This window comes from Sus scrofa, chromosome 15 (assembly GCF_000003025.6).
Source record: "Sus scrofa isolate TJ Tabasco breed Duroc chromosome 15, Sscrofa11.1, whole genome shotgun sequence".
Classification (NCBI taxonomy): domain Eukaryota; kingdom Metazoa; phylum Chordata; class Mammalia; order Artiodactyla; family Suidae; genus Sus; species Sus scrofa.
In genome coordinates this window covers 56,827,227-56,852,957 of record NC_010457.5, presented here as the reverse complement: position 1 = coordinate 56,852,957, position 25,731 = coordinate 56,827,227, and the positions used below count along the sequence as shown (strand labels likewise).

At 39.9% G+C, this 25,731-nt stretch overlaps 1 protein-coding gene across 1 annotated transcript in view; it reads right to left on the bottom strand.

The window, feature by feature from the left end:
- Positions 1-25,731, bottom strand: part of OCA2 (OCA2 melanosomal transmembrane protein) — a gene marked incomplete at its 5' end in the record, with an annotated part of 212,273 nt that overhangs the window by 16,963 nt on the left and 169,579 nt on the right. The window contains 1 exon segment of the mRNA NM_214094.2: positions 6,708-6,801. Within this exon segment, the coding sequence (NP_999259.2) occupies positions 6,708-6,801 (94 nt within the window).

The following is a 25,731-nucleotide window of genomic DNA, read 5'->3' as shown; positions in this document are numbered from 1 at the left end:
AGGCTTCAGTAGTCAAAGTTACAATAATCAAAAGAGCATGGTTTGGGCACAAAAACAGACATATAGATCAATGGAATGAAATAGAGATTCCAGAAATAAGTCCACACACCTATGGTCAACTAATCTATGACAAAGGAGGTAAGAATATATGAAATATATGAAGGAAAAACAATATTCTTTTCAGCTAGTGGTGTCGGGAAAGCTGGACAGCCTCATGTAAGTCAATGAAATTAGAGTACTCCTTCATGCCATATACAAAAATAAACTCAAAATGGTTTACAGACCTAATATAAGACATGACATCATAAACTCCTAAAAGAGAGTACAGGAAAAACATCCTCTGACATAAAAAATTGCAGTGTTTTCTTAAGTCAGTCTCCCAAGGCTGAAAAAAAAAAGTAAAAATAGACAAATGGGATCTAGTCAAATGTAAAAGCTTTTGCATAGCAAAGGAAATCATAAATAAAACAAAAAGACAACCTATAGAATGGGAGAAAGTATTTGAAAACAATGAGATTGAAGAGGGCTTAATATCCAAGATATCCAAACAGCTCACACCATTCGAAATCAGAAAAACAACCCCCAAAATGGGCAGAGGACCTAAAGAGACATTTCTCCAAAGACGACTTGACAGATGGCCAATAGGCACATGAAAAGATGTTCAGCGTTGCTAATTATTAGAGAAATGCAAATCAAAACCACAATGAAGTATCACCTTACACTGGTCTGAATGGCCACCATCAAGAAGTCTACAAAAAATAAATGCTAGAAAGGGTGTGGAGAAAAGGGAGCCCTTCTACACTCTTGGTGAGAATGTAATCTGGTGCCACCACTATGGAAAATAGTATGGAGGTTCACTGAAAAACTAAAAATAGAATTACCACATGATCCAGCAATAGTACTCCTTATATATATATAGAGAGAGAGATCGGACACAGTTCCCTGTACTGAAGAGCAGGACCCCATCACCCATCCATTCTAAATGTAACAGTCTATACCTACCAGCCCCAAACTTCCAGTCAGTCCCCCTCTCTCCCCCCTCCCTACCCCTCCCCCTAACAAACACAACTCTGCCCTCCATGCCCATGATCTGTTTCTGTTTTGTAGACAGATCACTTGTGCCATATTTTATTGTATTTTTTAAATTTTTTATTATGTTTGATTTACAATATTCTGTCAATTTCTGCTGTATAGCAACATGACCCACTCATACATACATATATAGAGAGATAGACAGATTCTTTTTCTCACATTATCCTCCATCATGTTCCATTACAAGTGATTATATAGTTCCCTATGATATACAGCAGGATTTCTTTGCCTATTTACCCCAAATTCAAGAATTTTCATCTTCTAACCCTAGACTCCCAATCCATCCCACTCCCTCCCCCTCCCCTTGGCAAACACGATTCTGTCCTACATGTCCACAACCTTTTCTGTTTTATGGATAGATCATTTGTGCCATATTTTAGATTCCACATATAAGTGATATCATATAGTGTGTGTCTTTCTCTTTGAGATTTACTTCACTCAGTATGAGAATCTCTAGTTCCATCCATGTTGCTGCAAATGGCATTATTTTGTTTTTTTTTCATGGTCAAGTAGTATTCCATTGTATATTTGTACCACATCTTCTTAGTCCATTCATCTGTCAATGGGCATTTAGGTTGTTTCCATGTCTTGGCTTTTGTGAACAGTGCTGCAATGAAAATAGGGGTGTATGTATCTTTCAATGAAAGATTTGTCTGGATAGATGCTCAATAGTGGGATTGCTGGATTATATGGTAGTTCTATATTTAGTTTTCTGAGGTATCTCTATATTGTTTTCCATAGTGATTGTACTGATTTACATTGCCACCAATGGTGAAGGAGGGTTCTTTTTTCTCCACATCCTCTCCAACATTTGTTGTTCGTTGACTTGTTAATGATGCCCACTCTAACTGGTGTGAGGTGGTACTTCATTGTAGATTTGATTTGCATTTCTCTAGTAATTAGAGATGTTGAGCATTTTTTCATGTGCCTGCTGGCCACATGTATGTCTTCTTGGGAGAAATGTTTATTCAGGTCTTCTGCCCATTTTTCAATTGGGTTGTTTTATTGTTGTTGTTGTTGTTGTTGAGTTGTATGAGTTGTTTGTGTATTTTGGAGATTAAACCTTTATCAGGTGAATCACTTGCAAAGATTTTCTTCCATTCTGTGGATTGTCTTTTCATTTTTTAAACTGTTTCCTCTGCTTTGTAGATGCTTTTAAGTTTAATTAGGTCCCATTGGTTTATTTTTTGTCTTTATTGTCATTATTCTAGGAGGTGAATCAAACAAGATGTTGCTGTGATTTATGTCAAAGAGCATTCTACCTATGTTTTCCTCATTTTATAGTATGTGGCCTTACATTTAGGTCTTTAATCCATTTTGAGTTTATTTTTGTGTATGGTGACAGAGAACATTCTAATTTCATTCAGTTACATGTAGATTCTATAATGGAAAAGATCTGAAAAAATATATAACTAAATTACTTTGTTGTATATCTGAAAATAACAATATTTTAAATCAACTTTATTTCAACAAAAACAAATAATAAAAATGATAATGATTACTGAAAAAGAGAAAAAGTATGACTTCCCGTTGTGGCTCAGTGGTTAACAAACCTGACTAGCATCCATAAGGACATGGGTTCAATCCCTGGCCTTGCTCAGTGGGTTAAGGATCTGGCTTTGCTGAGAGCTATGGTGTAGGTCGCAGACTCAGCTCAGATCCCACATTACTGTGGCTCTGGCATAGGCTGGCAGCCACAGCTCCGATTTGACCCCTAGCCTGGAAACCTTCATATGCTGTGGGTGCGGCACTAAAAGACAAAAAGAGAAAAGAAAAAAGAAAAAGTACTCCTTTTCCTCCCAGATAAAGTGGCAAGCAGGCAGTGCCTAGATCTATAGCATCTCATTATGCTACAGTATGAATTCCTCATTGGCAATGGACCATTTGACAGAAAATAAAAGGCCCTTTCCATCTCCTGCTTCACATTCCTAAGGTGGATGGGCTCAGCAGGTTAATTTGTTCCTGAGTCCTTCTGGATTCATAGAAAGGAAAGGAAGAATTTTCAAGGATCTGATGGGAGGGGTAGCAGTTGGGTCTCCAGGACTTGAGCACGGTGCAGAGAACTGTGTGGGGACAAAAGGTAAAGGAGCCCTGTGGAGAGTGGATGAGGCAGAGACATGAGCAAGAGCTGAGATGCCATTCCTTAAGGTTGGCACTTGCTCAGCCTTTGCACATTTTACTTCTATCCACCTTTTTAGGAATGTAGAATGGATGGCACTGTGGGGGTTGCTATTTCTCAGAAACCCTCTGTACATAGCCTGACCTCCTTCCCTCAGATACACCTTCAAGACATCCCTTTGCATGAGGTCTTTGGGCCTTCTGAAGACCTTGGGAGGCAGAAAATTGATCTATTAAGCCTCACTAAGCTCTGCTTCTTTAAGAAAGCTTTCGGCTGCAGGTAACAGAACCCCAACAAACACAGGCTTTCACACTCAGAAATAATCTCCTCCCCATAACAAGAAGCTGGTAAGCATCAGCCTGATGTCTTAAAATGTCAGGGGCATGTCTCCACAATTATTCTGGCCTCTCTCTCTCATCACAGACGTCTCAAGGACATATCCAAGGCAGACAGCATGGAGGAAAACTGGTACCGATACATTTTTATCAGGGGACAAAAGCTTTGCCAAGAGGCTCCCGAACAGGTTTCCCTCATGTCTTATTGAGGCAAGAGTGGATAAGTGAGCAAAGCACATGGGGTATAAGGATGCAACAGAGAAGAGAGGACTAGCTAGCCAGCAGGTCCTGTACAAAAATTAGCAAAAGATCATGTCAGCTGTTATAGTGAAAAGAAAACTAGATCTAGATTCAGACTTCCAACAAAATCTGAAATCTGCTAGTCTGAGTAACCATGAGCTAACCACTGACGATTTCTGTTGTAGTGGTCAGGATGTTTCTGGTTACAAGGAAGAAAGATGCAAAACAATATGGTGTTGGCAACAGGAAGAGCTTATCTCCCACAACAGGGAGTCAGAGGTGGAGCAAGTCCAGAGGTGCCAAAGGGCTTCTTAGTGTCTCCTTTGACATGCTCTGCCACCCATCAACAACCCTCAGAGCTGGCCCCCCACTTGGGCTGGAAACAGCTCTAGGCATCTCATCAGTACAACACAGTGAATAGTATCCAGAAAAAGGAGCAAGATCATTCTCTTTCCTAAAGTTTGTTCTCAGGATCAGGAAAATTATTACCAAGACGATGCCCCACAATATCTCTCTGACTCCAAATAGTTTTGGCCTGCCCACGCATGTTGATCATGGACTCATGAAATCCATCTGCCCACCCCTGACCCATCATCAGTGGGGAAGAGATGGTGGGGATTCAGCTATGTCTGTATTAAATGAGCACATTCCCTTGGTATCTAGAAGAGAAACAGACTCACAGACACAGAGAACAGAATTGTGTTTGCCAGGGGGGAAATAGGGAGGGAGTGGGATGGACTGGGAGTCTGGGGTCAGTAGATGCAAACTGTTACATTTAGAATGGATAACAAATGAGGTCTTACTGTATAGCACAGGGAACTGTACCCAATCTCCTGAGATAGACCATGATAGATTGACTATCTCTGTACCTCCCTATGTATGTATGTATGTATGTATGTATGTATGTATGTATGTATGTATCTATCTATCTATCTATCTATCTATCTATCTATCTATCTATCTATCTATATGACTGGGTCACTATGCTGTACAGCAGAAATTGGCACAACACTGTAAATCAACTATACTTTAATAAAAATATATATTAAGAAAGAATGTGTGGGTACCATTTGGATTTCAGTGGTTGTTTCAGTAGTTTAATAGACACTAGTAGGTTTCTTATAGTACCTCACATGGCATGGGTTTCATGTGGTAGGTTAAAGAAGTCCTGGGTGTCACTTCTCTGGCTCAAGCCACCCTTCCAGTTTCCATTTACAGAGGAGTGAGTTAGAAGTTGGGGTGTGAACACAAACAGCAGCTGCCTGTCTTGGCATATCTAAGTAATCTATGGATCTAATTTATGTGTCTAGAGGCAGAACAAGAACATTTCCCAAAACCATTCTCTGCCTCGTTCTTGATGGCCATTTTAAAAGTTTATAAAGAGTCTTCAATCCAATATCTTGTGTCAGCCAATTCAAGTTGAATTAAATAAACCATGCTCTCAGATCAGTAATATTTTTTCACTCAACGAAAACCTAAAAGTTAATTCTATGTGCTGGTATTCCATTTGAAAAGTAGAACGACCTGCCACTCAATATATGAACATGGCCAAAAAAGAAGCAACAGGTTTTAATCCAGCCATGTGCTGCCTGGATTGCCCACAATCTATATATAACTTTGGCAAGGATGCCATGCATGCTTGGATCTAAAGCAGTCTTTGTTTTTTGTTTTGTTTTGTTTTCTATGTCCTACAAGTGGTATTTAAATTATTTTTAGTTTGTTTTTATCCAACTAATACATAGATTACAAATAAAAGAGCACATTTATGAAGGAAACTGACAACCACAAGGTGTTCTATAGAGTTGGACATATGTTCATTCAAGCTGGGAAAACCCATCAGCAACATTTATACTATCCTGACTAAGTAAATGCCACCCTGCAGTGTCAAGATGTGCACCAGGACCAAAATCCAATCAGGTCTTCTTTCTTATCTTTCATCATCTGCTTAAAATCCTACCATATTTTAATTTACTGCAAATTTGGTAGGTGACAAATTCAAACAATTTTCTGCTGAACCTAGTATTTCTAACTACCTATTTTCAATGTAAAGAGAGCTTAGGAGGAAAAACTGTGGAGATAGACTGCAGGAATTTGATTCCCAGTTATGAGATTTTCTAGCTGTATGACACTGAGCAAGTTTCTAAGCCTCCCTGGGGTTCTCAGATTTCACAAAGATTGGCATTAGGTAGTGCTACTTCTACTCTGAAAAATCTACTTCTATTATTTCTTTGATAAATTCCTCCCTTCCATTTCATTCTGTCCTTTCTGAGATTTTTCTAGTAGTGGAATATTGTATTTCCCATATTTAACTTTTGTTTATAATTTTCCCCTGCATTTCTTCTTCTTTGACTTTTGCCTCCAGACTCAGGGATATTTCCTTGACTTTATTTTCCAATCAGCCTGTCTACCTATCTACATTTATTTAGTTAAGTAATTATGGATTTAGACAATTAAAACATTAACATTTCCCCCTCTGGTTTTTCCTTTTTTATTACTTTAATTAGCTTTTACTTTGAGATAATTATACATTCACATGGTGTTGTAAAGAAATAATATGAAGAGATCCTATGTACCATTAATTCAGTTTCCCTCAATGGTAATATAGTGCAAAACCATACCACAATATCATTGTCAGGATGTTGATATTGAAACAGTTAAGATAGAAAACATTTTCATCACTAATGCAATGACATTCATTCTCCATGTTCTAGGTGAATCAGAACTAGCCCAGGAGGCTTCTCATCCTTTGAGACCCAGCTCTCATCCTAGAGAGCCATTCCTGACTTTCCTTCAATCTTCCTTGGGGTCCCTTTAGTGCTCTGTGCATGCGGCCTGTTTATGTTATAATCTTAACTTAGGTGACCCCTCTCCACTCAAGATGCCAACGCCAGGGTATAGAAGATGCAGCAGTACCCTCTTACCTCCCAGGCAGGCGCCGAGGGCCAGGGCGTACATGAGCGGTGGTGCAGGCAGGCTGATCTCAGGATCTCTGCTTAAGTTCAGGAGCACAGGAATCTGTGGAGGAAAAGAACACTGACATCATGTCCTTGGAAGCTCACAGGAGCTGCTTATTCTATGACCAACTTACAAAATCCAAAGCACCTTTCCAACAGTCAAACAACTTAAACATAGGATGTCCAAAAGGAAACAAAAGTGAACTTTGTTATCCACAAAACCTTGAGTTTGAGCCCACCAGTAAGTCTTTGTTTCCAGTCATAGGACCAACTGTTCCTCCTCCTCTTTAACTGCTTCCTGGCTACTGCTGTGAATCCCAAATGGGGCGAAGTCACATAGAATCCCACACAGTCCTGGGACCACAACCATCTAACCAGCATTTATTAGCCCTGCAGTGGACACAGTCCTATGCTAACTCCATGCACACATCATCTTACCTAATCTTCAAACATCTTCCAAGTGTGTTATTTCCTCAACTGATAGAGGAAGACATCAAGGCATGAAGAGACACAGATCTCTGATTTCAGACTACATGTGGGTAAATTGGTGCTAAACCATTTCTCCCTACTGCCCTCTGTGCAGTCTTCCACATCCGCTGATGTTTTCTGATGTAACAAGCATCAGAGTCAATGACTAGGAAGTAGTGTTCTCTAGTAAATCATAACAACAAACTGCATCTTTCTGATAAATTTCACATTACAATAATGTGACATTTCTGTGAGAAATCTGTGTTCCAAAAACATGCCCCTTTGTGGCCCATGTTGCTACAGAAGGACCTCTTCAGTGAGGCCTGCTTCCAGTCTGCTGGGTGGATGGTCCATGTTATCACTGCTAGGCATGGGAGCAGCCCATGAGAGGTCAGGTGAGAACCTGGACCTGCTGCATCAGGACAGTTGCCATGTGTGAACTCCTATGAAGAGCAGGAGGAGGTGGGCTTCAACTGTGACCCATCTGGAAAGGGCTACCCAAAATTGCAGACAGAAGCTTAAAACAATGTGGAAATAGGAGTTCCCATAGTGGCTCAGTGGTTAATGAATCCAACTAGGAACCATGAGGTTTCAGGTTTGATCCTTGGCCTCAATCATTGGGTTAAGGATCTAGTGTTGCCGTGAGCTGTGGTGTAGGTTGCAGACTCAGCTCAGATCCTGCATTGCTGTGGCTCTGGCATAGGCTGGCAGCTACAGCTCCAATTAGACCCCTAGCCCGGGAACCTCCATATGCTGTGGGTGTGGCCCTAGAAAAGACAAAGAAAAAGTGAAAATATGTGATTTCATTTCTCATAGAGAATTAAGGGCCAACAGAGCCACATTCTACTGGACGCCAGGTCACCTGAGGTCATAACAGCAATACCTCATTGCTTATTTGGGGAGACTGGATCACTTACCAACCCTTTATCCCGGCAATAGGATCTCACTGTGTGCCTTCTGCAGTGGTCCTCGTGAAACAGGCAGATATATATCCCCACCCCACTGACTCTAGGCTTGGCCAGTGGTTTGTTTGACCAATGGAAGGTGAGTAGACTAGACAGAAGCACCTCTTGTTACAGCAAGCCTCTCTGGAGATTCAGGTTCAGCCATGAGAAGAGCAAGTCCCAGGAAGTATTGCTGTCCTGTGGTGTCCCCAGAGGGTGGACATGTGGAGAAGCCCCATCAGGTCCAGCAGAGCCCTAACTAGTAGGCTGCAGCCAACCCACAGACCAATGTGCCTATCATACACACTCTTCTGTTAGTCCTGCAAATGGCTCTTTAAAGCTCCCTTGAAGGCTCTGAGAAAGATACCTTCCTACTAGCTGGGTCTAAGCAGCATTTTTAAAAGCACCTTTTCATTCTCAATAGCCCCAAATATATTCTAGAATAGAAATAAGTAACATCCTGGGAAGTCCATCTGATACAGAAACAGAAATTCCTGGCAGAGGTGGCATCCCCATGGCACACTTCAATCTTTGTGTCTGTTGTCTCATGATGAACCCAACTGCTGTCACAGATGCAATTTCTAACTTGAAGTCTCGGTTCTTTGCAGGAGAAAGCAAATTAGAGCTTCTCACAGCACCCAGTCATCAATGAGCAGAGCAAAAACATACCTGATGTGGCTCTAGGCACCTGCCCACAAAGGGCAGCTTGCTGTCATTCAAGGCCAGCCTCCACCCTCAAGAACCTCAGGGGCCACCTGGCTGAAGGAAATAGACTTGGAACAACTAAGCACAGGATGCTGGGCCCTCATCAGAGGTACTGAGGTGCAAAAGGAGGAAGAGGTGCCTTGACCCTAGTGCTGCCGCTAAAAATTAAGACAGGTGTTCCTGTGCACATGTTCCAAACCACAAAGTTACAAGTGCCAGATTCTATTATAGGCTGATGGCTGCAAAAAGCATGGTATTTTTCAAGAATTCAAACCCTCTGCTGGATTTTTCAATTCAGATAAAAACTCATGCCTAAACTCTACCCCAAATTTAAAGATCTACTTGTGGCTCTTGTAGTCTGCCCCATTCCTTCCCAGACCTCACCCCAGCCTTGTGCTGGCTCCCATTCCAACACCTACGTGAATGGGCTGTTGTTTCACTTGCCTCACACTCAACAGGTGCTATATTCAGATTTATCTTTAATGCAACCAGCAGTGACCTTTCTGTTTTTAAATGTGACTCTGTCACTTGCTCCCTGACTTCATGCCCTCACTCCAAAGCAAGCCCTTCTTCCTGAGGCTCTACTTTCCTTCACACTCTGTCACTCCAGTCCTCATAGGTCTGGATACAAACACTGACTCACATTCCTGTGCCTTTGCCTATGCCAATGACTCTCCCCAGTTACACTTCTGCTTTTGTCCTCACATCACTCTCCCACCTGGTCTGAAAGAGACTTGGGCCTCTCTCCTCTGAAACTTTCCTTGACTTTCTCAAAGTGGCTAATGCCTAGAATTTACATTCATCCATTGCATTTAACACATACCTCCCTCCACAAGGCTGGGGCCACATTGCCTTATCCATGTTCATTTATGGCCCAATGCATGCAATAATTATTCAAGAATGGCCTTCCACTCTAGTACTTGTCTACTAATGCTCCAGATACAGAGGGCAGAGCAGTTAATATAAGAGACAGAACTTCCTGCTCTCATAGAGCTTACATTATGTTAAGCAGAGAAAGAGGGAAAGAGAGAGAGAGAGAGAGAAATTTTCTAAAAATAATAATGAATAAAAAAAATAATGAATAAGGATGGCACAGAATATGGCAGAGTAGGGAGCTCCAGGAACCTATCCCTCCACCTAAACAATTACTAAACTGTCAGCAACTGTCTTAAGCAACTAGGTAAGTTTTCTAGGGCTGCTATAACAAAGTACCAAAAACTGAAACAGCAGAAATACATTGTCTCAAAGTTGTGAAGACTAGAAGCCCCAAATCCAGATAGGGAAAGAGGGGAGACACAATGTGAGGACACATAGGGAGAAGACAGCCATGTGCCTGGAGTGAGTGACTCCAATGGCTGTAGTGTCCTCCCTTGCCTTTTCTAACCTATAGTGTTGCCAGCAATCCTTGGTGTTTCCTGTCCTACAGACACCTCACCTTCATGTGGTGTTTTCTCTCATTGCATGACTGCCTTTTTGTCCAAATCCCCCACCCCCTTTTATAAGGACACCAGTCAAACTGGATTAGAACTCACTCTAATAAATTAATGTTAACTTAATGATCTTGGTAAAGACCATATTTCTAAATAAGGTCACATTTGAAGGGAGTCATTGGTAGGACTTCGACATATCTTTGGGGGAGACACAAAATTCAATTCATAACAGTAACTGTTTTGGAAGTCTGAAGTGTGCTCCAACACTTGCATGTGCCAGGGAAGAGTTAATAAATAAGCTGATTAATTTTGGACTTTCTTATAGTGGTTATCATTCTTGATGTCACCGACTTGTATCAGACAAGCCATGGAGGTAGCAACTCATCTTTATGTGCAACTTGCTGGTAGCAAGGTAGGCAATAAGGCTTTGTCCTCCAAAAATCAATTTGTACCTATTCATTCCTGATCACTGATTTTAATTATAGTAGGGAAGGTAGGATCAAGATGGAAGAGGAGTAAGATGTGGTTCTCATCTTCTCCTACAAACACATTAAAAAATATACATGTAGAATGATTGACACAGAACACCTACTGAATGCTGACAGAAGACCTTAAGCCTCCAAAAAGGGTGAGAAACCCTCCATATATCTAGGTAGAACAGAAAGGAAAAACTAGAGAGAAAGAGAGAGAGAGACAGAGTAGAGGGGGAAAAAAGGAATCAAGACAGGATCAGCACTCCAGAGAGAGAACTCTAAGAAAGGAAAGGAATCTGAACCCTGGGAGGCTACCTAACTGATGGGGAGATAAGCGGGGAAGGAGGGGGAAGCTCAAAGCTCTGGGGAAAATGCAACAGCTGGACTGAGGACAGCAAAGCAGAGAGAGAGGCCCCCCAGACCATTGGCACAACCGACCCTGGACACCACAGCCTGAGACACTCAAGTGGGGGCTGGGTGCTGAGGCTCAGGCTCCAGAGGTCAGTTCAGGGAAGAGGACTAGGGTTGACTGTGTGGAGATGGCTCGAGGAGCTAGGGAGTGGTACCCTCGGGCTGGGGAACAGAGCACCACATCTGAGGGAGCACAGAAGGAAGCCTGGGCCTGTAGGAGAAGCAAGGTGCCATTGTTGGGAAGGGCTGGAGGAGGAGGGGTGGGACTGCCATAGGATTATCTTTGCAAACCCAGGTCTCAGGCAGTGAGGCACCTCTTGCACAGCCAATGGGAAGCAGGGGCAAACTTCCCCACCTATCTCAGATTCCAGAGGTGGGCATGGCCTGACACTACTAGGTGTTCATGAACAGGCACCACCTGCAGCCCTAGTCACTTCAGTCATTATCACAGAAGAGGGTACTGCATTATCGCAATGGAGTGCACACATTGCTCTCACTCCCAGGTAACACACATGCCCTGATGTTGCCACTGCTGAAGGCTTTGGGCACATTTTACACCTGCCTGAGGGGTCACTATCACTCCCCAGTGCCCTGCAATCAGGCATAGCCTGTGCCACCAACCCAAGGGTACTTGCCATTGTCAAGGGCCCAGCAACCAGACATTGGCTATGAGCCCTACACATTGCCACCATCTCCTGGGAAGCACACACAGGCTGTACACCAACACAATGCCTATCAAAGGGATAACAGCCTGCACACACTGGGGAAAGAGACAGCAAGAATTCAAACCAAAAACAGCCCCCATGCAAAAAAAAAAAAAAAAAAAAAAAAAAAAAAAAAAAAAAAAAGCAAGCCCAGGTGCACTCTCCCATAAACAGCCCTCCAAGACTACAGGAGTTGTTTTCCCTAAACTAACAGAATAAGAAAAACATGAGCAAAATGAAGATGCTCAGGAACCATTCCCAGTTAAAAGAACAGGAGAATTCCCCTGAAAGAGCTAACAAAGAATCAGACCTCTGAAATCTAACATATACCAAGTTCAAAAAGGAGATAGTGGAAATTCTGAAGGAATTAAAAATGGATATGAAGGAATTAAGAGCGGGTATGAACAGTGATGTAGATTACTCAGGAAATGAACTAGAAAACGTGAGGAGGAGGCAAGAAAAATTAGAAAATTCATTTGCAAAGATGCAAGCTAAGTTAAAGGCAATGAAGAGCAGAATGAATAATGCAGAGTAATGAATTAGTGACTTGGAAGACAGAATAATAGAAATCACCCAATCAGGACAGCAGACATAAAACCAAATGAAGAAACATGAAAGCAATATAAGAGATCTATGGGATAACATAAAGTGAGCCAATCTATGCATAATAGGGATTCTGGAAGGAGAAGAAAAAGAAAAGGGGATTGAAAACATATTTGGAGAAATTATGGCTGAAAATGTTTCCAAATCTAAAGGAAACAGATATTAAGACACAGGAAGCACAGAGGGCCCCAACAAGTTGAATCCAAATAGGCCCACACCAAGATTTATTATAATAAAAATGGAAAAAGTTAAAGAGAAACAGAATATTTTAAATGCATCAAGAGAAAAACAAAGACTTAATTATAAGGGAACTGCCATAATACTATCAATTGATTTATCTACAGAAACACTACAGGCCAGGAGAGATATATTCAAAGTTCTAAAAGGGAAAAATTTGCAGCTGAAAATACTCTACCCAGAAAGAGTATCATTTAAAATAGAAGGAAAAATAAAGAATTTCTCCAACAAACAAAAGCTAGAAGAATACAGCAATCCTAAACACATTCTAAAAGGAATACTGAGCGGTATCCTCTAAATAGGAAAGGAGGAAGAAGATATAGGATGGAGGAAATAACAATTTGAAACCAATCACTTAAATAAGCAAGGAAACAGATTTAAAATAAAAAAACTATTTGCAAAAGACAATAAACATAAGGAACAACAAAAGGAGAAACATGAAGATGTAAAAAAGGATATCACAATCATAAAATGTGAGGAAGGAAAGTGGGAAAATCTTGACACTTTTTTTTAAAAGAATGTGTTTGAGCCTATATGACTATAAGGCTAAAGCAAGCAGATATAGGAAGGAGTTAACATACTTGAGGGAAATAAAAAATCAAAACCAAACAATACATTCACAAAAACTAAAAAGAAGAGGACACAAGCATAAAATAACAGGACATAATCCAACCAAAAAAAAAAAAAAAAGACAAGAACAAAGGAGAAACATAGAATTAATTGGAAAACAAATTTCAAAATGGCAATAAATTCATGTTTATCAATAATTACCTTAAATGTCAATGGACTGAATGCTCCAATCAAAAGACATAGCATGGCAGACTGGATAAAAAACAAGAGCCTACACTATGCTAACTACAGGAAACTTAGGGCAAAGGACATATATAAATTGAAAGTGAGGGGATGGGAAAAGATATTTCACGTGAATTGAAAAGACAGGAAAGCAGGAGTTGTGATACTTATATCAGACAAAACAGAATTTAAAACAAAGGCAATAAAGAAAGACAAAGGACACTATTTAATGATAAAAGGATCCAATCAAGAGAGGATATTACACTCCTCAATATACATAACCCTAATATAGGAGCACCCAAATACACACAACAAATACTAATAGACATAAAAGAAGAAATTGATGGGAATACAATAATAGTGGGAGACTTTTAACACCCCACTCACATCAATGGACAGATGCTCTAGACAGAAAATCAATAAGGCAACAGAGATCCTAAATGACACAATAGAACAGTTAGACTTAATTGACATTTTCAGGACATTTCATCCCCCAAAATCAGAATATACATTCTTTTCAAGTGTACATAGAACATTCTCAGGATTGATCATATACTGGGGTACAAAACTAATCCCAACAAATTTAAGAGTATAGCAATTATTTCAAGTATCTTCTCTGACCACAACGGCATGAAACTAGAAATCAACCACAGGAAAAGAAATGAGAAAAAACCTACTACATGGAGACTAAACAACATACTACTAAAAAACCAATGGGTCAATGAGGAAATCAAAAGGGAAACTTAAAAAATACCTCGAGACAAATGATAATGAAAACACAACCATTCAAAAATCTATGAGATGCTGCAAAATCAGTTCTTAGAGGGAAGTTCATAGCAATACAGGCCTTCCTCAGAAAAGAAGAAAAATCTCAAATCAACAACTTAACCTACCACCTAAAAGAATTAGAAAAAGAAGAACAAACGAAACTTAAAGTCAGGAGAAGGAAGGAAATCACAATGATCAGAGAGGAAATTCATAAAATAGAGATTCAAAAACACAAGAGAAAAAAATCAATAAAACCAAGAGATGGTTCTTTGAAAGGGTGAGCAAAATCGACAGAACTCTTGCCAGACTCACTAATAAGAGGAGAGAAAGAACCCAAATAAAAAAAATGAGAAATGAAAAAGGAGAAATCTCAACAGATTTCATGGAAGGACAAAAAACCATAAGACAATACTATACTTCAAATTTATGCCAATAAATTTGAAACCTAGAAGAAATGGACAACTTTCTAGAGACATACAGCTCTACAAAACTGAATCAAGAAGAAATAGATCATTTAAACAGACACATCACTAGAAATGAATTTGCATATGTAATAAAAACATTCCCTACAAACGGAATTCCACAACCAGATGGTTTCACAGGTGAATTCCACCAAACACACAAAGAAGAACTTATACACATCCTTCTTAAACTCTTCCAAGATGTTGAAGATGAAGGAACACTCACACTCCTGAAGACATTCTATGAAGCCACCATCACCTCAATACTAAAGCCAGACAAAGATACCAACAACAAAGAAAACTATCAGCCAATATCTCTGATGAATATAGATGCAGAAATTCTCAACAAAATGTTATCCAACCGAATCCAGCAACATATTAAAAAGATCATTATCCATGACCAAGGGGGATTCATCACAAGTTCACAAGAATGGTTCAACACATGCAAATCAATCAACGTCATACACCACATTAACAACAAAAAAAAAAGTAAAAAACCACATGATCATCTCAACAGATGCAGGAAAAGCATTCGACAAAATCCAACATAATTCATGATAAAAATTCTGACCAAAGTGGCTATAGAGAGAACACACCTTAACAAAATCAAAGCCATTTATGACAAACCCACAGCAAATATAATATTCAATGAGAAAAGCTGAAACCTCCCCACTAAAATCTGTAACAAGACAAGGATGCCCACTCTCACCTCTGCTATTCAACATAGTCCCAGCCACAGCAATTAAAAAAAAGGGTATCCAAATTGGAAGAGAAGAGGTAAAACTGTCACCCTATGCATATGACATGATACTATATATAGATAACCCTAAGGACTCCAAACAAAAACTACTCGAACTGATCAACAAATTCAGCAAAGTAGCAGGATACAAGATTAGCATTCAGAAATCGGTTGCATTTCTGTATACTAACAATGAAATATTAGAAAAGGAATACAAACATACAATATCTTAAAATCGCACTCAAAAAAATTAAAAACCTAGTAATAAACCAGACCAAGGAGGTGAAAGACTTATATGCTGAGAACTATAAAACATGAACCAAGGAAATTAAAGAGGATTCAAAGAAATGGAAAGATATTCCATGCTCCTGGATTGGAAGAATTAATATCATTAAAATGACTATACTACCCAAAGCAATCTGCAGATTTAAGGCAATCCCTATTTTTCATAGAGCTATAACAAACAATCCAAAAATTTATATGGAACCATAAAAGGTCCAGCATTGCCAAAGCAATCTTGAGTAAAAATAAAAACCAAGCAGGAGGCATAACTCTTCCAGACATCAAACAACATTACAAAGTTACAGTAATCAAGACAATGGGGTACTGATACCAAAACAGACATACAGACCAATGGAACAGAATAGAGAACCCAGAAATAAAACCAGACACCTATGGTCAATTGATCTTCAACAAAGGAGGCAAGAATGGGAAAAAGACAGTCTCTCCAGCCAGTGGTGCTGGGAAAACTGGACAGCTGTATATAAATCAATGAAACTAGAGGACACCCTCACACCATGAACAAAAATAAACTCAAAATGGCTTAAAGACTTAAACATAAGACAAGACACTATAAAACTCCTGGAAGAGAACATTGGCAAAACATTCTCTGACATAACAGTACATATGTTTTCTTAGGTCAGTCTCCCAAGACAATAGAAATAAAAACAAAAATAATCAAGCAGAAACAGACCAACTGAACAGACCGATCACTAGAAATGAAATTGAAGAGGTCATAAAATCACTCCCTACAAATAAAAGTCCAGGACCAGATGGCTTCACAGGTGAATTTTATCAAACATATAAAGAGGAATTGGTGCCCATCCTCCTTAAACTCTTTCAAAAGGTTGAAGAAGAAGGAATACTCCCAAAGACATTCTATGAGGCCACCATCACCCTCATTCCAAAACCAGACAGAGATACCACCAAAAAAGAAAACTATCGGCCAATATCATTGATGAATATAGATGCAAAAATTCTCAACAATATCTTAGCCAACCGAATCCAACAACATATCAAAAAAATTATACACCATGACCAGGTAGGGTTCATCCCAGGTTCACAAGGATGGTTCAACATACGCAAATCAATCAGCATCATATACCACATTAACAAAAAAAAGGTCAAAAATCATATGATCATCTCAATAGACGCAGAAAAAGCATTTGACAAAGTCCAACATCCATTCATGATCAAGACCGTCGCCAAAGTGGGTATAGAGGGAACATTCCTGAATATAATCAAAGCCATTTATGATAAACCCACAGCAAATATAATCCTCAATGGGGAAAAACTGAAAGCCTTCTCACTCAAATCTGGAACAAGACAGGGATGCCCACTCTCACCACTGCTCTTCAACATAGTTTTGGAAGTCTTAGCCATAGCAATTAGACAAACAAAAGAAATAAAAGGCATCCATATAGGAAGAGAAGAGATCAAACTGTCACTGTATGCAGATGATATGATACTATACCTAGAAAACCCTAAGGACTCAACCCCAAAACTCCTTGAACTGATTAATAAATTCAGCAAAGTGGCAGGATATAAGATTAACATTCAGAAGTCAGTTGCATTTCTGTATACCAGCAATGAAACATTAGAAAAGGAATACAAAAAAATGATACCTTTTAAAATTGCACCTCACAAAATCAAATACCTCGGAATACACCTCACCAAGGAGGTAAAGGACCTATATGCCGAGAACTATAAAACTTTAATCAAAGAAATCAAAGAAGATGTAAAGAAATGGAAAGATATTCCATGTTCCTGGATTGGAAAAATCAATATTGTGAAAATGGCCATACTACCCAAAGCAATCTACAGATTCAATGCAATCCCTATCAAATTACCCATGACATTGTTCACAGAACTAGAACAAACAATCCAAACATTTATATGGAACAACAAAAGACCCAGAATCGCCAAAGCAATCCTGAGAAACAACAACCAAGCAGGAGGCATAACTCTCCCAGACTTCAAGAAATACTACAAAGCCACAGTCATCAAAACAGTGTGGTACTGGTATCAAAACAGACAGACAGACCAATGGAACAGAATAGAGAATCCGGAAATAAACCCTGACACCTATGGTCAATTAATCTTTGACAAGGGAGGCAGGAACATCAAATGGGAAAAGGAAAGTCTATTCAGCAAGAATTGCTGGGAAACCTGGACAGCTGTATGCAAAGCAATGAAACTAGAACACACCCTCACACCATGCACAAAAATAAACTCCAAATGGCTGAAAGACTTAAATATACGACAGGACACCATCAAACTCCTAGAAGAAAACATAGGCAAAACACTCTCTGACATCAACATCATGAATATTTTCTCAGGTCAGTCTCCCAAAGCAATAGAAATTAGAGCAAAAATAAACCCATGGGACCTCAGCAAACTGAAAAGCTTTTGCACAGCAAAGGAAACCAAAAAGAAAACAAAAAGACAACTTACAGAATGGGAGAAAACAGTTTCAAATGATGCAACTGACAAGGGCTTAATCTCTAGAATATACAAGCAACTTATACAACTCAACAGCAAAAAAGCCAATCAATCAATGGAAAAATGGGCAAAAGACCTGAATAGACATTTCTCCAAGGAAGATATACAGATGGCCAACAAACACATGAAAAAATGCTCAACATCGCTGATTATAAGAGAAATGCAAATCAAAACTACCATGAGATACCACCTCACACCAGTCAGAATGGCCATCATTAATAAGTCCACAAATAACAAGTGCTGGAGGGGCTGTGGAGAAAAGGGAACCCTCCTGCACTGCTGGTGGGAATGTCAACTGGTACAGCCACTATGGAGAACAGTTTGGAGATACCTTAGAAATCTATACATAGAACTTCCATATGACCCTGCAATCCCACTCTTGGGCATCTATCCAGACAAAACTCTACTTAAAAGAGACACATGCACCCGCATGTTCATTGCAGCCCTATTCACAATAGCCAGGACATGGAAACAACCCAAATGTCCATCGACAGATGATTGGATTCGGAAGAAGTGGTATATATACACAATGGAATACTACTCAGCCATAAAAAAGGATGACATAATGCCATTTGCAGCAACATGGATGGAACTAGAGAATCTCATACTGAGTGAAATGAGCCAGAAAGACAAAGACAAATACCATATGATATCACTTATAACTGGAATCTAATATCCAGCACAAATGAACATCTCCTCAGAAAAGAAAATCATGGACTTGGAGAAGAGACTTGTGGTTGCCTGATGGGAGGGGGAGGGAGTGGGAGGGATCGGGAGCTTGGGCTTATCAGACACAACCTAGAATAGATTTATAAGGAGATCCTGCTGAATAGCATTGAGAACTTTGTCTAGATACTCATGTCGCAACAGAAGAAAGGGTGGGGGAAAGAAACTGTAACTGCAATGTATACATCTAAGGATGACCTGACCCCCTTGCTGTACAGTGGGAAAAAAAAAAAAAAAATAAGCCAATGGGACCTAATCAAACATGCAAGCTTTTGCACAGTGAAGAAAACCACACACACACACAAAGATAATCTATAGAATAGGAAAAAATAGTTGCAAATGATGCAACCGACAAGGGCTTAATCTCAAAATATACAAACAGTTCATAAAACAGCAAAAACAAACAAACAAACAAACAAAATTATCCGATTGAAAAATGGGCAGAAGAACTGAATAGACTGTTGTTCTCCAAGGAAGATATACAGATGGCCAACAAACACATGAAAAAACACTCAACATCACTAATTATTGGAGAAATGAAAATCAAAACTACTATGAGGCACCACCTTGCACCAGTCAGAATGGCTATCATTAATAAGTCCACAAATAACAAATGCTGGAGAGGGTGTGGATAAAATGGAACCCTCCTACACTGTTGGAGGGAATGCAAATTGGCACAACCACTATGGAAAACAGTATGGAGGTACCTCATAAAACTAAATAGAGAACTACCATATGATCCAACAATCCCACTACTAGGCATATATCTGGACAAACCTACAATTTGGAAAGATACATGCACCCCTATGTTCACAGCAGTGCTATTCACAATAGCCAAGATATGGAAGCAACCTAAATGTCCATTGACAGTTGAATGGATTAAGAAGATGTGGAACATATACACAATGGAATACTACTCAGCCATAAAAAGAACAAAATAATGCCATCTGCAGCAACATGGATGGAATTAGAGATTCTCATACTAAGTGAAGTCAGAAAGAGAAAGACAAATGCCATATGATATCACTTATAAGTGGAATCTAATATATGGTACAAATGAACATATCTACAGATCAGAAACAATGGCACAAAGGAACATATCTACAGATCAGAAACAAACTCATGGACATAGAGAACAGAGCTGTGGTTGCCAAGGGGGAGGTGGAAGAAGGGTGATGGACTAAGAGTTTGGGGTTAGAAGATGCAATGAAGTCCTGCTGTGTAGCACAAGGAACTGTATCCAATCACTTCTGAAGGAACGTGATGGAAAATATAATGCAAAAAAGACTATCTATCTATCTATGTTACTTTGCTGTACAGCAGAGTATTGTAAGCCAACTAGAGTAAAAATTAGAAGAACGATAATTACTGAAGGGCCAGTACAGAGGCTGGTCACTGTTTCAACCCCCAAGGGACGAAGCATTTTCCAGGAGGTTAAAGAAAATGATGAGCACCCCAGGGGAACATAAAGCATGGAAGAGGACATGGTAGCCAGGCACTTAAAATCTTTTTTAGGATGCTGTTTAGCAGCAGACATAATGGAAAACATCAATGATCACACACAGCAAAGAATGGACACTTTGCAAAAAAAGACTGGAAAAGTCACAAATTGATGGTGCAGCCTTTAATGAGCAAGATTTTACAATCGCTTAATGGGAGAATTAGATCTCCAGTGTTACCACAGTATAACACTCAAAATGCCCAGTTACCAAGTTATCAAGATTATCAACCAAAAATGGCAAAACATACAAAGAAACTTGAAAGTATAACCCATTCACAGGAAAAAAAGTATTTGACAGAAACTACCCTTGAACACCAAGGATGGAATTATTATTCAAAGATGTTAAATCAACTGTCTTAAATATGTTCAGTGAGCAAGAAGAAATCATGGACCAAAAATAAGTAAATAAATAAAACCATGAAAATGATGTGTAAACCAAAAGATAATATCAATAAAATACAGAAATTATAAACATGAAAAAAAAGATGCTCTGGAGCTGAGTATAATAACTGAAATGAAAACCTCACTATAAGAGTTCAATAGCAGATGTGAGTAGGCAGAAGAATGGATCAGAAAACTTGAAAACAAACCATTTGAAATTATCAAGTCTGAGGGGTGGAAGGAATAAGAATGAGGAAAAATGAACAGAGCCTGAAAGACCTATGTGACAGCATAAAACATACCAATATATGCATTATAGAAGTCCCAGAAGAAGAGAGAAAGGGACAGAAAAATATTTGAAGAAATAATGACCAAAAATTTCCCAAATCTGAGGAAAGATATGAACATACATGAACTACAAGCAGGATAAATTCAAGAACACCAACATTACAACACATTATAGTCAAATTATCAAAGCCCAAAGACAAAGAGAGAGTATTGAGAGCAGCAAGAGGAGGCAACTCATCATGTACAAGAGATTACTTAAGTGATGTTACCAAAATAGTAGAGCACTAGACTTTAGTCTCCATCCTCATAGATCAGCAATTAGATAGCTATCCACAAAAATATACATAGCTCTGGAAAAAGCTCTAGATTCTACTTAAGAAACTCCAGCAACAGAACAAAAAACTTGAGAATCACCACACAAAAGGGAAGGGAAAATAGCTTCTTCATTTTGCCTACATCATCCCATTCTCCAAGCCAGCACAGCTCAGCACCAAGGGGAAATTTCCCACCTAGAAAGAATTCCCCTCACTGGGAAAAGGATAGCAGGGTGACCAACCTACTTCCTTAGCTTCTCAAGGTGCTGCACAAAGGACCCACTTTGATTTCATCCTGCCCAGAAACTGGCAAACCTGAGATGTATAGAGACAGTTAAGATCAAGGAACAAAAGCAAAGCAGAGACCACCAGTATCAACTTCACAGCAGGAGTCACTATGGCTCCTAGTGACCTGTTCTACAGATGATTCTGGTAGCTTCCACCACTGAAGAAACCAATGGCCAGAACAGCTACTGCAGAACCCGCTGAAGATTTTACTGGTTTTGTCCCACATGTGTTCATTGACACTAGCCAACTCAGTCCTTCCTGGTCCCTCCCTGCCAGGTCCCACCATAGCCTGTGGCCACCCATAGCCAGCCCAGCCCACAGCACATGTACAGATGCAAGACACCAGCCTAGAACCCTGCAGGTGATGCCCACCCCCATGTACATGCTCAAGGCTAGCTCCTCCAGCTGTGCAATTAAGCACCACTGACCCAACACCTGTCACTGCCTTCCACTGCCATGTATATACCCATGACAAGATTCTGCAGCCACAGAATCTTGTAAACCAGTACCAAAGCCCCCACAGCTGCTTGTGGAACAGGTTCAGCTCTATCTCCTGTCACTAGTCTGTACTACTCTGCTCACCTGCAGCTATCTCCTACAGTTGTGCAACCGCATGCCCCAGTGTGACTCCCCAAACTAGCCTCTACTGCCATGCACCCATGGCAAGAACCAACAGCCATGGCAGTACACACCAACAGCAGGGCCCCTGCAGCTTCCAGTGCATTTACAGTTGGCCTCAGTCCTTGTTGCTTGGACAGACCCGCACCAATATATTTGTATTTGCAACTGGCCCTTGCCACCACACAGGCCTCTGCAGCCAAGTCTGTACACACCACCATCTCTGGTCACCACTTTCATCAGCCCTGGTACCTAGCTGCAGGACACAGAGACACCACTTCAGACCACAACAGCCCTTGCAGCCTCTGTGGACCATCCAGTGTCAATGCCATGGATTCTAGCATGTTGAACCAGCAAAACACCATGTATCCTTGAATGAGAGCTGCCACATACCCTCACACTTGGTGCCTTGTGCCACTACACCCAGGTCATGGCACTCTCCAGTATGCCCCCACCTGCTGGTGAAGATACCTCCTTATTGAAGTCAGTTTGTAAAGTGTGGAAGAGGTGACTGCTTATTCAAATGTGCAAACACCTATGCCATGCTATAGGGAACATGAAGAATCAGGGAATGATGACTTCACCAAAGAAACAGAGTAAACTTCCAGTAACTGACCCCAAATAAATGGAGAGATAGGAATTATCAGACAGAGAATTCCAAATAATTGTTCTAAAGATGCTCAGAGACCTATAAGAGAACTCAAATAATTTAACAAAAACAGGAAAACAAAACAAGAATAAAACGAGAAGTTCAACAAAGAGTTCATTTTCCCCACTGCCTTTGCAGCTATAACAGGCATGGGAGTGTGCCCTTCCAATCAGACTTGAGAGGCAGGCCTAGAGAATATGGAGAAACATGACAAGGTGAGCTCAGAGTAGAGTGGAAGAGGCCCAGACACCCAGCAGTCAGCACTGGGAGAGGGAGCCCAGGCAAAGCAGCAGAAGCTGGGGGTTTCTTGGGGCAAACTCCCACCAGGCTGTTCAGAAATTCCATGAACTGTGCACTGTCTTTAGATAAACTCCTGTTCTTCTTAAACTGACTAAAGTGGATTTTATTGACTGAAACTGTTGATTGAAATGCAGATAAAACTATGCACATTACAAATAGAAAGGACCCACTAAGAGACTTAAGAATAAAATCAGCATTCAAACCAGTTGGAGGATGAGATTTATCAACCTGAAAGAAATCGTGAAATAATAAGGGAAAAAGAATCAGCAAAGAAAAAGCATAATAAATGCAAAACTATAATAAATAGAATGTGTACATGTATGTATAACTGGGTCACCATGCTGTACAGTAGAAAAAAATTGTATTGGGGAAATAACAATTAAAAAAAAAAACAGACAGAAAGTATTACTGCTAATGAGGGGAAGAGTAAAATGGCTTATAATGAAAAAAAAAATTAGGACAATCAGTATAGTCTATACCAATAAACTATACCACCCATTTGTTTCTCTCCAACAAAGAATCCAAGAGGTATTTTGCACACTGAGGTATATGGAATGGGGACCTGCTGTATAGCACAAAGAATTCTACCCAATATTCTGTAATCATCTCTGTGAAAAGACTCTGAAAGAGAATGAGTGTGTGTATGTATGTATGACAATCACTTTGTTGTAAATCAATGATACTTCAATAAAACTTAAATAAATAAATAAAATCACAGAAATAAACTCAAGTTCTCTAGTCAACACAATCATTTTAAATAGGTTAAACTAATCTCTTAAAAAAACAGAGATTATCTGCTTAGAATTTTAAAAATACATTTGTATGTTGCTTTAAAAAATACAACTGAGGAGTTCCCATTGTGGCCCAGTAGTTAACGAATCCGACTAGGAACCATGAGGTTACAGGTTCGATCCCTGGCCTTGCTCAGGGGGTTAAGGATCTGGCATTGCCATGAGCTGTGGTGTAGGTCACAGACGCGGTTCAGACCTGGCATTGCTGTGGCTCTGGCATAGGCTGGCAGCTATAGCTCTGATTAAAGCCCTAGCCTGGGAACCTCCATATGTCATGGGCGCAGCCCTAAAAAGACAAAAAAATAAATAAATAATAAAATAAAAATCATTATATAAATTTAAAATCAAAACAAAAATGCAAAACAACAACGAAAAAACAGCATACATGGGACAGAATGCTTAAAAAATAAACAAACATGCAATCAATTCCCCCCCCCAAAAAAAAAACTTTTAAAAAAGACTGGAAATAAAGAATTGGAAAAAGACAAACCAGGCAAAGGCTCAGAGCAGAGATAAAGAAACACCTTACACAACATTACACAACATGAAAGAAACCGCCATCCAGAAGAGACACAGACACAGATAATGCCTAATGCAAAAGCAGAGTAGTCAGTAAAAATGCGCTGAATTTTAAGTTGAAACAGATAAACCAATAGAATGCTCTCTTCTATCAGAACTGATGGATTAGAGAAGCAAGAAGTGAATCTAAAGAAGCTCTAACAATACAGTCAACGTGCTGTACACCCAACGTGTATAGAACTCTGTGCTCACACACAGTAATCTAGCCACAGGTAAGGTCAAAGGGCACTTCACAGGGTGTTTAAGTATGAAAGCCTACAGATCACACCCCCTTACCACCCCCAAATGAGAAAGAAGTGGTGAAAAGACAGCCAAATGAAAAGGAGGGAGGAAGGGAGCAAGGGACCTCAGTGCCAGCCCAGCTCTCTGTGTCACACACTTCCCAGGCCCCTGCATTTAGGCAGGGCTATGTGTCCACTCCCTGCCAAAGAAGTATGCCGGGTCACTTCCAAACTAAGGCAGAAACCCAAGTGACCCTCCCTGATGCAGCCACCAAAGACACCACGTGGTGAGGTCATGTGGGAGAGGTCTTTGAGCTGCGGAAAGCTGCATGCCAGCTGTGCCAGCTGCTGCTTTGATATCTCAGGAGTTACTTTCCACCCATGTTGACTCACATAACCAAGATCCTTCTTTAATCCCTTCCATAGTGACATGTCCCAGATTCATGAGGGCAGCTTCCTCAGGAGAGGGAAAGAAAGAGTGATCCTGGGTTGAAGGAAGGAAAAGAGAATGTTGCCTTCATCTGTAATGCTTTGTTTCTTAAAAACAAAACAAACAAGGAAACTTAAGGCAAAGAGAATAAAAACTGTCTTATTTTGGGTATTAAGCATACATATATTTGTTATACTATCCTCTGTGATTCCCTTGATATATTTTCCTTTATTCTTTAATTTTTAAAAATTTTTATTAAAGGATAGTTGGTTTACAATGTTGTGCCAATTTCTGCTGTACAGCAAAGTGACTATATATATATATATATATATATATATATATATATATATATATATACACACTCATTTTCTTAAATTATCTTCCATCAT